The sequence below is a fragment of the Bos mutus genome, chromosome 14, assembly GCF_027580195.1.
Source record: "Bos mutus isolate GX-2022 chromosome 14, NWIPB_WYAK_1.1, whole genome shotgun sequence".
Lineage (NCBI taxonomy): Eukaryota > Metazoa > Chordata > Mammalia > Artiodactyla > Bovidae > Bos > Bos mutus.
The window spans coordinates 67,037,525-67,052,997 of NC_091630.1; the positions used below are offsets into that span (position 1 = coordinate 67,037,525).

General features: G+C 40.9%; 2 protein-coding genes across 8 annotated transcripts in view; one reads left to right on the forward strand and one right to left on the reverse strand.

Annotated features, from left to right (window-relative positions):
* The window catches only part of WASHC5 (WASH complex subunit 5), a 52,911-nt gene extending 45,626 nt beyond the window's left edge, over window positions 1-7,285 (reverse strand). Inside the window, exons 1-5 of the mRNA XM_005909912.3 lie at window positions 7,136-7,285; window positions 2,486-2,795; window positions 1,875-2,020; window positions 1,106-1,190; window positions 405-505 (exon numbers count right to left, since the gene is read on the reverse strand). Of these exons, the coding sequence (XP_005909974.2) occupies window positions 405-505; window positions 1,106-1,190; window positions 1,875-2,020; window positions 2,486-2,671 (518 nt within the window). The 5' untranslated portion in view covers window positions 2,672-2,795; window positions 7,136-7,285. The remainder of the gene's footprint in view (window positions 1-404; window positions 506-1,105; window positions 1,191-1,874; window positions 2,021-2,485; window positions 2,796-7,135) is intronic.
* A 70-nt stretch (window positions 7,286-7,355) lies between these two features.
* The window catches only part of NSMCE2 (NSE2 (MMS21) homolog, SMC5-SMC6 complex SUMO ligase), a 237,066-nt gene continuing 228,948 nt past the window's right edge, over window positions 7,356-15,473 (forward strand). For 2 of the 7 annotated variants that reach the window (XM_070382478.1, XM_070382477.1), the window contains exons 1-3: window positions 7,356-7,488; window positions 13,113-13,215; window positions 14,342-14,518. In XM_070382478.1, coding sequence (XP_070238579.1) covers window positions 14,356-14,518 — 163 coding nt within the window. In that variant the 5' untranslated portion in view covers window positions 7,356-7,488; window positions 13,113-13,215; window positions 14,342-14,355. Of the gene's footprint in view, window positions 7,489-13,101; window positions 13,216-14,341; window positions 14,519-15,473 lie in introns of all 7 variants that reach the window. The other 5 variants (XM_070382472.1, XM_070382475.1, XM_070382476.1 and 2 more) reach the window with 4 other exon arrangements.

Consider the following 15,473-nt stretch of genomic DNA (forward strand, 5'->3'; position numbering starts at 1 on the left):
TCCTTACATCTACCAAGGACTAATGTTTGAAAACTTAAAAAAAAAAAAAAAAATTCATTAGACTTCCCAAATTTTATCTTTAAGGTAACAGAAATTCAGATTCCTCTTTTAAAAAACTGAGGTACCATCACGGACATGATAATCCATATATCTCTAAAATCTATAATAGATAAATTATTCCACACATAATACATAGATTATATGATGTATAGTCTATTATGATGATATAAAACACAGAGTGTTATATTTCCACATCATGTATTATGTTCAGCAGTGATAAGAGTCTTATCTTCTGCATTCTAGATGATATTGCTGTTGTTCATAATAAAAGGAGGATAGGAAATCTACACTGCACTTTACCAAGAGCAGTGCTTTTGGAGGGCATGGTCTTAGCTCAGGGATACCTGTATCGATAGTAAGAGACCAGCATTCTCTCTCTAGTTTCTCCTTCAATCTTTTGGTCGATGACCAGAAGCATAACTCCGTATAAGTACAGCGCTTCACACTGTAAAAGAAAAAGAGAGGAGCCATGTTCACACAAGCTTATGCAGCACAGCTGATGATGGGTAAAAGGAGCCCTTTGCTCTCATTTCTCCTAAAAGCTTTATATTGCAAGGAGAATGCAGGATCCTCCCCTCAAAGGGTCTCATCTTCTGTACAGAATGGGCTTTAAAACATTTATGCAAAGTTTAATTTACAATGACTATCTTTCAGCTGGTCTATTTTTCGTATTTTGCTTGGGATACCAAAATAGAATCCCAAGATTATGAGTACCTCTAGACCATTCATTTATTTTACAAACATTTCCTAAGTGATCACCATGTACTAGGTACCAGGCTAGATGTCTAGGATGCAAAAGATAAAGAAGATAGAACTGTTACACCAAGGAAGTACACATAGTCCACATAATCTTCATTTACTTGTAATTCTGTTCAAAGTCTACTATGTTCTAAGTTCAGACAAAGACCTACCAGTTAGGTGACAGTTATCAGTTTATTTAGCTTCTCTTTAAAGAAGGATACACTGTATGTATTGGTGACTTACAGGGAAAAAAGTAAGTTTGACATTCCTGAATTTTTTATTTTAAATGGTCACTACTACTTACTAGAAGTTGTTTGCCATCTTCATTGAGAAGCACTGTTTCTAAGGTTTGCTGAATATAAACACCTTCATTGAGATCATCTAGATACCTAGAAAAGAAACCCCAGAGCAAGTTATCCATTGAAAATGAAAGGTTAATATCATTGAAGAAGGACAGTAAAGATGTTTAAAAGATTAGGCAATATACCACATATTCTGGCCTTCAAATCATTTGTTTCCATTCATGTGCTTTAAGAATAGGTTTGTGAGTAGAAACTCATGATTAGGGCCACGGGTTATTTATGGCCACTCCAAGTAAAAGGAACACTCCTTAGTCCTGATTTATGAATTACAGAAATCTTGGAAATAATGGCATAAGAACATGGAGTAGTTAGCTTAAGAGCTAATGAATAATGAACACTGAAGGGCTAGAAGGAAGACAATATTGTATGGTCACAGATACGAAGGAAGGTTATGGCTACCAATGCTACAAAAATTAAGTTTTTTTTTTTCTTTCCCACTTCTCATATTCAATAAACTAAATTAGGATCAAGACTGAAAGCCAAAGACTTGGTATAAAGCAAGATGATTATAATACTACACAAGAGGAGGACGTGATAATGAAACTCTACCACACTTAAGATGACTAGTGCCACAGGAAGGAAAAGAAAATTACCTAGGGTATAAGTTAGTAAATTTCTTAGTAACTCAGAAAGATATACATGTTCTAGTATGTCCCTTCTCCCTCTCCACTATTTACTATCAAAATTAGCTATTACTAAATTAGTCAATACCTGTTTAAGTCTACAATATATTTATGCACACTTTGAAATGCTAAATAAAATCTGGTCACAATTTCTATGTTGTTTTCCCGAAATTCTTCATCTAAATCCTGTAGCTCTGGCTTAGATTCCAGTTTGCTTTCACATAATTCTGGACCCTAAGAAGAAAAACACATCAAAGAAAGAGTCAAAAAAACAATACAATTGCCGGTAACAATTTCTAAAGTATCTTTGGAAAATGTGTTATTTATGCCTCTAAAGGGATATAAAAAATTGAAAGCAGAGAATAGAAAGTAGATAACAGAAGCCTAGATATAAAATCCCCTTGAAGGAGATGGTCTTGAACTGAACCCACAATTTGCATGCTTTTAAGTGTGGCAGACTTCAATGTGAAATATAGCATACCAAAGTTACCTTTTAAAAATTTGATTATATTGTGTTACATTAGAGCTTCTGCACAGTACGTTTATATTACTTTTCAAATTAGCTGATATTAAATTTTGTTGCAAAGCTTTTCTTTTTAACTCTTTCTCCATAATTACTTAACATCCCAGTCTCCTGGTTTCCAGAGAAAGCACGCTTTTGTAGAAAAGATTGGTAAGAAAAGCTTCGAGGAAGATTACCTTAAAATAGCTGAAATCAAAAATGATATCTCCATATTTCTGTTGATCAGCTCGGTCTTTTAATCTAAATACAGGAGGAATAAACTCAGAGAGCCTCAAAAGTTCAGCAATGATGGCATTGCCACAGGAAACAATCCTTAGGATTGCCTGGCCACACAGGTTATTCTCAGCCAAAAAGTCTACCATCTTGAGGAAAATCAGCTACTCTGGGCCTGGCCACAGGGAATGTGTGACTGGCTTCAGAGCTGGGGTCTGTAAGTCATCAGATGAAACCAGGTCTGTTGATACATTGGCCACTCCATTAAAGGACCTGCAACAACAACAAAAAAAGTATGAACAATCTCCAGTGCTTTGAAGGAAGGATGTGAAACATATACACAATATTTTTCTTCCAAATTCACTGAAAAAGACTATAATACATAATGACTTCTGATATGGAGGGAGAGCATTTATTTCCCACTCTGCATGTTTTCCTTGTGGAGGGACTTTGCTACATTATTACTCTTGGTCTCTTTCTCAACACTTTATTCATTTCTCTCCATGAGAAAAGACATGATGCGGCTGATCCCAGAGCTTGGGAGAAGGTGTCATAGGGCATGTGTGGATCCAAGGGAAAAGGTAACTATATCCTAAAATTTACTAGAATTAGGTGAGGGAACAATCTTTAAAAATGCTTTTTTTCATACGTCAAGTTTGGGAGGTCCTGCTATTGAGACTAACACATGTCTGAGAATTGTGATAGGGTGATTCTAAAGGAAGGACAACTATTTCACACTAAGCAGTGGAGAGGTTCTGATTAGCAATGTATCTTGAAATGATATCATCAAGAAAAACTTATCAAAGTTAAGTTTTATGCCCAACAAAATTGAGAGTGAAACTGCAGTAACTTTGTACTCAATGGACAAACCAAGAATGAGTGCAAAGTAGACCAAGTGCTGTGGAAGGAAAGAATCTAAATTCTTATTGATGTTACTGATTCCTTGATTCAACTGTGGCATTACCTCACCTTGTAATCCTTGTTAAATGGACCACTTTTATGGTTTATCTACTGTTAACTGGGTTTTGCATTATTTGTAGATGAAAGCATTCTTAATAATATAGATTCACTTGTTCAACAAATATTTATCCGGTGCCTTCTATGTGCGAAACACTGTTTTAGGACCTGTGACTATTGTAGTGAACATAACTGAGTTCCTGCTCTCATGAAGCCTACATACTACTGGGAGTGGGAAAGAGATAAATAAGTAAATCATGTATCAGGCTGTGACAACGTGTAAAGAAAAGCATGGTAAAGGGATGGAGTGTGTGTGATGTTACACAGTTTGTAAAAGTGTCTTTGATAAGACGGTATTTGAGCAGAGATCAGAAGCAAGTGAGGGAGCAAGCTGTAAGGGTATCTGAGGTCTCTAAGATGGTCCTCCCTGTTCATGCTCTGTGTAGGCCTCTTTCCCTGAGTGTGATTTTCCTGATTTCCTTCTAAAGAAAAGAATATGGAGGATGTGAAAACGCCATTTCTGAGATCAGACTGCAAAAAAGACTGTGACTTCTGGCTTGAGAACCCTTTCCAGCTTATGTGTCCTGGGAAAAGCAAGTTGTCAGGGTGTAAGAGAGCCCTGTGGAGGGAGCCCATAGGATGATGGAGAAGTCTGTCACTCACCACTTGAGTAGGCTGGGAAATGGATCCCCCCAACCCCCACCCTCCGCCCCGGATCTGTTTGTGTTCACAGTTTGACTGCAATGTCCCAAGAGCCCCTGAGCCAAAGGCACCAGCTAAGTCACACAGCTGACTCCTGACCACAAACATTAATTAGACAATAAATGCTTACTTTTTTTTTTTTTTCTTTACCTCTGTAATGGTTTATATGGGAAAAGAATAGAAAAAAGAGTGGATATATGTATTTGTATAACAGATTCACTTTGCTGTACACCTGAAACTAATACAACATTGTAAATCAATTATACACCAATACAAATTTAAAAAAAAAGAAAAAAAATGTTTATACTGTTTTAAAGCCACTAGGTTTGAAGGTAATTTTAGATGATGATCTAGGAGAAGGGCATTCCAGGAAGGAGTTACAAGGAAGTTCAAGTAAGGCCCCGGGGTAGGAATGTGCAAGGAAGAACACGTAGTTGATGTGGCTGGTGGGGAGTGAGCTGGGGGAGGTGGAGCTGGGGCCCATAGCAGGGATTACAGAGGAGCCACTACAGTTATCCAGAACTCTCTCGTGCAAGGGTTGTCTATAATATACTTTAAGGCATAAATTATTAACAAGTCCCTTCAGTTTTCTCTGTGAAGCTTGCTTGTTGAGTCACACTGATCCCTAGTAGGCTGAATTTCAGATAATTTCATTCCACTTCTCCTACTGAAATGGTCTGGCTTGGAAAATGAGACAAGGAGAAAATAAAGGAAAATGGGAACAAAAGTCACTTGAAGTCCTCTGAAGAACACCAAACTAACCCAGGTTTCAGCAGGATGAAATTCTAGACTCAATTCAGAAGTGGGGAGCCTAGGATGAACAGGTCTAACTGCTACCATTTGGATACCAAGACAGGACAGTGTGGCCAAGAGAAAACAGCTTAAAGCAAAGCAACATGACCTGCCTTCTTTCCCAAGAAACAGACACACTGGGCACATGCATGCATGTGGTCAAGGAGGCTTAGGCCTGGGATAATGACATAAGTCAAAACTCTGGTGTGCCTGTGTCTTATTTAAATCCTTTTTACCCAATGAGTTACACTGTAGGCAACTTCAAGGCAACTTCAAATTTGACTAAAGTTTTTGTGGGCCTCCCTGGTGGCTCAGTGGTAAGGAACCCATCTGCCAAGATAGGAGGCATGGGTTCAATCCCTGAGTTGGAAAGATCCGCTGGAGAAGGAAATGGCAACCTGCTTCAGTATTCTTGCCTGGAAAATTCCATGGACAGAGGAACCTGGTGGGCTACAGTCCATGGGGCCTCAAAGAGTCAGATTTGACTTTGTGACTCAACGACAACAGTCTTTGGTAAATAGCCCCATTGTTGGCTGAAAAACTGGTCCTAAAGAATAGAATTTAAGAAGCATCATTAAATACGCCTAATCATGTTGCAGTGATCTCAGAGGTAGGTGGCTTTACAGATGTTAAGACTTAGTTGAGACTTAAAAAAAAAAAATCACTCTAGAATGAGGTATGAATAAGCATGGTAGAAGAAATTATAATATATTAAATCTTCCTTTTAGAGGTTCTCCTGGTGCTAGGAATGAAGACAATTCATAATGACCACTCATCTCAGTGTAGGTTGTCTTATTATTTGCCATGAAATGAAACCAGAAATTCCACTCAATTTCCTGTTTCTTTTTACAAGGCACCCAGAAAAGTGACTGTAACTTAATTTTAAAGAACTGATATGGAACTGTGATTTTTAGTTTGGAAAGTAATTCTAGACAAAAGACAACACGCTTTCAAGAATGAAGCATGGCAGCATTATACCAACTGCCCAAGGAGTCCAGAACTGAATTATGAAAATTAAAGTTCCCTGGGAAGAATCATTCTTTATCCTACACAGAGGACTAAAGAAGACTGATCTAGTTTAATCCTTTCATAAAAACCTCAGTTACATAAAGAACGGAGCACTAGTCCCCACCCATCCATTACCAGGAATAAACTGTAGCGGTTGTTGATCGAGATAAAAACCACGGGCGCATCTCTTACAGGAAAGTTCTAAAATGAGCCTAATCACTTTAGTTTGATTCATGGATCCTGAAACAGAATAAAAAAAATCGGAAGGTGTTCCTTGTAGCGGACAAAGGCAGTGAAGAATCTCCCTCCTTCCGGCAACCATCAAGGTTGGAGGAAGTTCCACGCACTTGCAATCTGTCCGGAGACCCAGTTCCCTTCCAGGCTCTGTGTTTTCTGTTTTTCTAACTGTACCCACTCCGGTATTCTTGGGCTTCCCTTTGTGGGTCAGTTGGTAAAGAATCCGCCTGCAATGCGAGAGACCTGGGCTCGATCCCTGGGTTGAGAAGACCCCCCGGAGAAAGGAAAGGCTACCCACTCCAGTATTCTGGCCTGGAGAATTCCATGGACTGTATAGTCCATGGGGTCGCAAAGAGTCGGACACGAATGAGCGACTTTCACTTCACTACTTTACTACCACAGACAAATCAGGACCCTCAGAATTTTTTTTTTTTTTTTAATGCAAAGGACTTTGGCGTGTCACAGGTGAGGCAATCAAGGTGCAGAGAGCAGCAATGACTTGTCCAAACTCAGCCCATGGCAAAACGAGAATTCAAACTGAAGTCCGTCAGACTGTAAAAGCTTCCACCAACCACTCAGGTTTCTCGAAAGTAAATGGAGGAATCACGACGTCCACAAAGCCTTACTCCCGGAAACCTGGAAGGATCAGATGCGGACCAAGGAGCTGAACATCATCGCTTCTAAAGCGCCAAAGCAGGGTGTAAAACTGTTTCCACCTGAGTGGAGATGCGGAGTCTGAACTGCAGCCGCGGTTTCAGGAAAACCCCCAGTCCTCTAACGCCAGGCTCCCCCATCCAGACCCCACCCCACGCCGCAAAATCTCCCCAGCCCCGCGCCTGGGCCAGCGCGGCCCAGCCCCGGGCGGGGGAGGGGACGGGGGACGTGAAGGAGGCGGCGCGCACACTGCCCCGACTCACCTGTCACCCGGGCCGCGCCAGGGCGCACGCGCAGGGCCCGCGGTCGTGCGCGGAGTCTGCACGCCGGCCCCCACCCTCCGTCTCCGTAAGGGTCCTTCCACTTTTACCCCCAGCCCTTCCCTTATCCTGAGCCGGCCAGACCCCGGCTTCCGCCACTGGTCCCTCGGCTGTCACATGACAGAGGGGCGGGGAGCGGCGGCGGGGCGTCATGTGACCGCTCGCCGGCGACTACTGATGACGTCCGAGCCCGCGCTCGCCGTTTCAGCGACAGAGGAAGGGAGTGAAGGAAGGAGTTGGGGTCCGGGCGCGGGGAATCCGGGCGCAGCCAGACAAGAGCTACATCCGGCAGCCAGGTAAGGCAGGAGCGAGGGATAGCGATGGGAGGGTGACGAGGGGTGTCGCCTCCTTCTCGGGCGCTCGGCGGGTGCCCGGAGCTGCGATCTGTGGACCTGGGTTATGGTCGTGGTTCTTTTCACGGTCACAGCGGGGAGGCTGGGGCCGTTGACCTCACTCTCCAAGACGCCATCTCTCCATCCTTTGGCTCTAAATATGTGGATCATGAATTATGTTTTATTGAAATATTGTTCACTTACAGTGTGTTAGTTTCAGGTGTACAGCAAAGTGATTCGGACATATATGTGTATATGTATATATTTCAGGTTCTTTTCCATTATAGATTATTAAGATATTGAATATAGTTCCCAGTGCTTTACAGTAGGACTCTATTGTTTATCTGTTTATATACAGTAGTGTGAGGTCCCGAATTCTTGATCTAAATAAATCTGGTTTGAGCTGGCTTTCAAAGCAGGGCCTTGGGCACATATTTGAAATAAACTCTCAGGGCGTCAGTTTCCTTTTCTCTTCTCTCCTGTAAATGGTTGTGAGGATTAACTATAATGAGAGCAAAGCTTAGGGATGCCAGTTCGTGGCATGCTATAGGGGACATAGAAATGGTTTCTGTTATTGATGTAACTCTTCCAAATTTTTATTGGTTGCCTATTTTGTGTGAGGGGCTGTTTTATGTAGTGTGGAATATGTCAGAATTCTAGTTTAAGTTGCTGACAAGGTGAAAGAGTGGCAGACATGTGAGCAAGTGGACCTGGGTTCGATCCCTGGGTTGGGAAGATCCCTTGGAGAAGGAAATGGCAACCCACTGCAGTACTATTGCCTGGAAAATCCCGTGGACAGAGGAGCCTGGTAGGCTATAGTGCATGGGGTTGCAAAGAGTCGGACAGGACTGAGTGACTTCACTTTCACTTTCACTTTAAAGTAGAATATGTGTGTGTGGTTGGGGGAGGGGGATAGTAGTAGCATGAAGAAGAAAACAAGCAATTGTTTGTATGGATAAGAGAACGCTTCATAAAGATGTAACCTTGCATACTGAAAAAGAAGGTACAGCTCTGGTGGCTGAATTTGTATAGGGCCCTATGGATTTAAAGGTGGTCAGCACAGTATCTAGGTTATTTGTGTGCTTACCACTTGCTGTACCCAAAGATGAGAGGGGTATTTTTATTTTTACATTAGCTGATTATTGGCCACCCCATCTACAGAGAATCTTAAAGACCTGCTGTGGTCTGAATGTTTATATCCTCTCCTACCCAACTCCCAGATCATATGTTGAATTCCCAAAGCCAAGAAATGGCAATTAGGCGCTAGAGCCTTTGGGAAGTGCTTAGATCGTGAGGATGGAGCCCTCCAAGTAGGCTTGATACCTTTATAAAAGAGGCTCTGGAGAGGTCTCTTACCCCTTCTACCATGTAAAGACACAGAACTAGAAGGCCTTGGCCATGAACCACAGGAAGAGGGCCTTCAGCAGAATGCGACTGTACTGGTGCCTTGACCTTGGACTTCATAACCTCCAGAACTGTAGAAATGTTTCTGTTGTTTATATGTTACTGTGTCTGTGGTATTTTGTTGCAGCAGCACCAACTGATGAAGACAAGGCCTGTAGGGAAAGCAACAGAATATGCTAGGGGAAAAACTCAAGAAGTGGGTAATCGTGTTTTAAGCTTTCTTTGAGACCATAGGTATAGAGAACAAAATAATTACTGTTCCCCCAGGAAGGCTTCAAGAAGTGGTCAGTTTGAACCAAGGTTTCTCAACTACTGCACTGACATTTGGGACCAAATAATTCTTTGTTGTGGCAGGCTGCCCTGTGACTTACGTACTTAGCTGTACTTACATGCTAAGTCACTTGAGTCGTGTCCAACTCTGTGACCCTATGAACTATTGCCTGCCAGGCTCCTCTGTCAGAGATAGGGAAAAGCCATTTCTCTTGCTTTTGGATCTGAATCGTTCCTCTTGGTATTTCCGAATTACAGAAAGATGTTTCCCTCACCTGTCTGCAAGTGTAAAGTTTCATTGGAGTAATGTGAATTTTGCATTCATATAAAAAGGATGGCTTTCCGTTTGTCCAGGATTATATTAATCCTTATATGAAGGTGAAGAAGTAAAAGTGAAAGTCGCTCAGTCGTGTCCAACTCTTTGCGACCCCATGGACTATACAGCCCATGGAATTCTCTAGGCCAGAATATTGGAGTGGGTAGCTTTTCCCTTCTTCAGGGGATCTTCCCAACCCAGCAATCAAACCTGGGGCTCCTGGATTACAGGCGGATTCTTTACCAGCTGAACCACGGGGAAGCCCAAGAATACTGGAGTGGGTAGCCTATCCCTTCTCCAGCGGATCTTCCAGGCCCAGGAATCGAACTGGGCCCTCCTGCATTGCGGATTCTTCACCAGCTGAGCTATCAGGAAAGCCCTTAATCCTTATATACATTGTGTCTTACTTCAGGCTCCTGTTAAAAATTATCATAAACTGGTAGTTTAAGCAACAGAAATTTATTTCTCACAGTTTTGAAGACTAAAAGTTGTTGGTGTGGTTGAGTACTGGTGGGCTCTCCTCCTTGTTTGCAGGTGGCCACCTTCCTGTATCTTTACATGAAGGACAGAGAGAGTGAGCCCTGTGTCTCTTCCTCTTCTAACGATGCCAATCCCATCATGAGGGCCCCTCATTTAAACCTAATCATCTCCCACAGGCTCTATCTCCATATGTCATCACATTGGAAATTAGGGTAAACATGAATTTTGGAGGGCACAATTATCTCAGTGTTCACCATACCTGAATTATTTGGGGTGCTTCATAAAAATATCATTTCCTCAGAATGTCCACTAGAGACTGATTCAGTAGGTCTGAGATAGTATCCATTAATCTGTATTTTTAGAAAGTATTTCAACTGATTCTTAAGATCAGACAAGTTTGAGAAAACTATAAAATTTAATTTATCCTTACAATAATGGCTTATCTCCTTTTTAAATGGGGTTGGGGGGGAGGGTGAGAACCGAAGATAGAGAAGTTAAGCTGTTCAACCAGAGTGATGCAGTTTTGAGTGATGTGGACAGGTGGAATTTCCAGGCATTGGTGACCAGGGTCCATTTCACTTATGCACTATTCTGTATTGCTGCTCACAGTGATGATTAAGTCAGTGGTGATATTTATTCTCATTTTAAAAGATGGTTTACCAGGCATTATTCTGAGTGTTGTGTTAAACAAGTGAACTCATTTGGTCCTCCCAGTAACCCTTGATACTGGCGCTGGATCATCCTCATGTTACAGAAAGGGAAGGGAGGGCATTGACAGGTTAAATAATTTGTCGCAAGTTACTCAGCAACTTTAATGGCAAAATCAGGCTTAGAACTCACATAGTCTGGCTCCAGAGGCTACTTGTTGACCCCCCACTGGAGTTTTTAGAAGTTAACTCCTACTAGTATTGCCCCCACGTTTTACTCTATAACATAACTGATGTTTGTTTTAATATAAATGTGTTTCATGTTTTCTTTAAGTAAAATTAATATTCTAGGAACATATGTCCTGTTCATACTGTGACTAGCCTAACCCCTAGTGTGTATGTATGTGTGTGATAGTGTGTGTGTATATATATATAATACTTTGATAATGGTATTTCTAGAACAGTGCTGTCGAGTGCAGTAGCCACTAGACACATGTGGTTATTTAATATATTTTTTTTGCATTGTTTCTACATAGCAGAGCATTGACAAAAATAATAAGGTTACTTAGTTGATAAGTTTGGTTTTATAAAAGATATTTGTTGAACAGAGATCCTCTGAATAGAGGCAGAAATAGGTAAAAATATTAGTGGTGAAATATTTGCATATATCTATTGGAAAAATGAGAATAGAATAGAAAACATTTTCCATTTAGAAGTATTACTTCTGAGCTTCACAGTAGGTTACTTGTAGTATTTTACAGTTTAAAAAAAAATGGTCTTCAGAAAAGACTCATTTGAAGGTGTCAACAGCTTCACATTCATAAGCATGACATGCAGTTTTGAAGAGAATTTCAGGAAATCCTATGAAAAAATAATAAGAGCACACTGAGATAATACATCTTCAGAAACACCCATGTCATAGTATTAAAGACAGATGGCTAATAAACTGATTAAAGAATATGACTGTGTACCAAGAATAATGATTTTATTTTTTTTTAAGTTTTGGTATTGATATAAAAAGACTTCTAAATCTGTTTAGAAGAAAGGCACTGCCAAATAATTCTCAAACTACTGCACAATTGCACTCATCTCACACGCTAGTATAGTAATGCTCAAAATTCTCCAAGCCAGGCTTCAGCAATAGGTGAACCGTGAACTTCTAGATGTTCAAGCCGCGTTAGAAAAGGCAGAGGAACTGGAGATCAAATTGCCAACATCCGCTGGATCATCGAAAAAGCAAGAGAGTTCCAGAAAAACATGTATTTCTGCTTTATTGACTATGCCAAAGCCTTTGACTGTGGATCACAATAAACTGTGGAAAATTCTGAAAGAGATGGGAATACCAGACCACCTGACCTGCCTCTTGAGAAACCTATATGCAGGTCAGGAAGCAACAGTTAGAACTGAACATGGAACAACAGACTGGTTCCAAATAAGAAAAGGAGTACATCAAGGCTGTATATTGTCACCCTGCTTATTTAACTTCTATGCAGAGTACATCAAGAGAAACGCTGGGCTGGAAGAAGCACAAGCTGGAATCAAGATTGCCGGGAGAAATATCAATAACCTCAGATATGCAGATGATACCACCCTTATGGCAGAAAGTGAAGAGGAACTAAAAAGCCTCTTGATCAAAGTGAAAGAGGAAAGTGAAAAAGTTGGCTTAAAGCTCAACATTCAGAAAATGAAGATCATGGCATCTGGTCCCATCACTTCATGGGAAATAGATGGGGAAACAGTGGAAACAGTGTCAGACTTTAATTTTGGGGGCTCCAAAATCACTGCAGATGGTGATTGCAGCCATGAAATTAAAAGACACTTACTCCTTGGAAGGAAAGTTATGACCAACCTAGATAGCATATTGAAAAGCAGAGACATTACTTTGCCAACAAAGGTCCGTCTAGTCAAGGCTATGGTTTTTCCAGTGGTCATGTATGGATGTGAGAGTTGGACTGTGAAGAAAGCTGTGCTCCAAAGAATTGATGCTTTTGAACTGTGGTGTTGGAGAAGACTCTTGAGAGTCCCTTGGACTGCAAGGAGATCCAACCAGTCCATTCTAAAGGAGATCAGTCCTGGGTGTTCATTGGAAGGACTGATGCTGAAACTGAAACTCCAGTACTTTGGCCACCTCATGTGAAGAGTTGACTCATTGGAAAAGACTCTGATGCTGGGAGGGATTGGGGACAGGAGGAGAAGGGGACGACTGGATGAGATGGCTGGATGGCATCACTGACTCAATGGACATGATTTTGAGTGAACTCCGGGAGTTGGTGATGGACAGGGAGGCCTGGTGTGCTGCAATTCATGGGGTCGCAAAGAGTCAGACAGAACTGAGTAACTGAACTGAACTGAACTCTGTTTCAATGCGGATATGTTACTAATTTTTTTAAAGTGTAGTTGACTTATAGTATGGCTATTTAAATTTAAATTGGTTATAATGAAATAAAATTTAAAACTCAGTTCTTTTGCAGGCTGCTGCTGCTGCTGCTGCTAAGTCGCTTCAGTTGTGTCCGATTCTGTGCCACCCCATAGACGGCAGCCCACCAGGCACCCCCCGTCCCTGGGATTCTCCAGGTAAGAACACTGGAGTGGGTTGCCATTTCCTTCTCCAATGCATGAAAGTGAAAAGTGAAAGGGAAGTCACTCAGTCGTGTCCGACTCTTCGCAACCCCATGGACTGCAGCCTACCAGGCTCCTCCGTCCATGGGATTTTCCAGGCAAGAGTACTGGAGTTGGGTATTGATGCTATTGTGACCATCAGTAATCACTGCTAAATAATAATCACACTCGCACGGTGGCTTCCATATTGGACAATGCAGACTATAGGAAGAACATTTTTGTCATGGAAGAAAGAAGTTTTTTTAGATAGTGCTGTTCTGGACAATTTAGACTTACACTAGAATCAAGATTGACCCCCCAGATAACTGAATACTTGAACCATATCATTTGGTCCTTGCAGGGTTGTGCTTTTTGAACAACAGTTGGTGTTATAATAATAGATGTACCCCCAAATCTAAATGACTGCAAAACTGAAGTTCATTTCAATTTCTTTCATGCATGGAACCTGACTGGTGGGCAGTTTTCCTCCAAGCAGTGATGTGGGAACCTAGGCTCCTTCCTTTTGGTGATTCTCCATCTTCAGTATGTGACTTCTAAGATCATTGCTTGTCTGTTTCAAGCTGTAAAATTGGATGGTGTAGAGAGAGAGTTCGGTTTTTATGCCAGGGCCTGGAGGTGGCTTCTAATTCACTGCCTTGAAATCATTATTTATACATCAGATAAGTTAAAAATTGCAGGTTTTTAAAATTCTCCCTTATTAAACTGTTTTATTGCCACTATTTTCTTTTTTTGGAAAAATGCATCATATGAGCAGTCTACTCTTTCTGACCCATTTTTGTTTTAGGTTTTCAGGAACTGAGCTCTTGTTGAATTCTTTAGAGAATCAGGGAATCTTTTGGAAGAGAGTATTATCCCTCCTTTAAAAAAGGAAAACACTTACCTTCCCTGTATATTACCGGGCATATGTGTTTGGTGGCCCAGATAATGGCACAATGCTTTGATATCCTTTCAAGGGATATAGAATAGGTAGCATTTGTAGAGATACTGAATACAGTCATATGGATATTTCTAGTGGTTCTATTTTTCTATGCAGTTATTATTCTTATTCATAAATCTCATTTCACTGTATTTGAAAACTTAGGTAATAATTTCAAGATGCCGGGGCGTTCCACTTCAAGTTCAAGTTCAGGTTCAACTGGTTTTATATCCTTCAGTGGTGTAGAATCTGCACTCTCCTCCTTGAAAAACTTCCAATCCTGTATCAGCTCCGGAATGGACACAGCTTCTAGTGTGGCTTTGGATCTCGTGGAAACTCAGAGTAAGTAATAATGAAAACGTCTTTCTTTAGTGTCTGTTTTGAGGTGACCCTGTGCGGTGGCATTGCTCTAGGGATGTGAGATACCACTCACCTTTTGGGTGAGCTTGGGGCGCTCATTTAACCCTTTGGGCATCTGTTCTCTCATCTTGTTGTATGTATACCGCATACTAATGTACAGAGGGTGAGATGAGATTGATTCATTTGTATGTGTTCAGACCCTTATGTTCAAACCACTAGAAACTGCACTAGAAATTTATGTGCTGAAACATGAAGGTTTCTGATCTCAAGGAGCATACAATCAAAAGTATGTGATATTTGTGAACTGTATGGTATATAGCATTGTGATAGTTATTTTTCAGTAATTTAACTATATTTTGTTCTTGATTAATTACTCAGTAGACAGCCTAAGCTGATGCTAGGGGTACTGGTAAAGGAAGGCCTCTACAATAAAATGAGAAAAGTTCAGTTTTCCTGAACTTGATCACAATTTTTTGATCAGAAGATCTAGGAAGATGTTATTTTCTTTGTTTAGTTTAGATTTATTTTTATTTTATATCTATCACATATAGAAGCACGGGAGCAACATGTTTCTTCTTTTGTTTTACTATCGCTGTTTTTTAGCAATTTGATTGTGATATGCCTTGATGTGATTTTCTTTGTTTATTCTTTCTGGTGTTCTTTGAGCTTTATGGATTTGTAGACTTATGGTTTTGATCAAATTTGGAAAAAAGTTTCTGCTACTATTTCTCTCCCTTCTCCTTCTGGGGCTCCAATCACATGTATGTAAGACTGCTTGGTAATGTTCCATAAGTCACTGAGGCTTGGGTGATTTTTTTCAAGTCTTTTTTTTCTCCTTGGCTTCAGTATGAATAGTTTCTTTTGCAGTGTCTTCAAGTTCGTTAGTCCTGTCTTTTCAAGGGTCTAATATGCTAAGTCTATCCAGGGGACTTTTAAT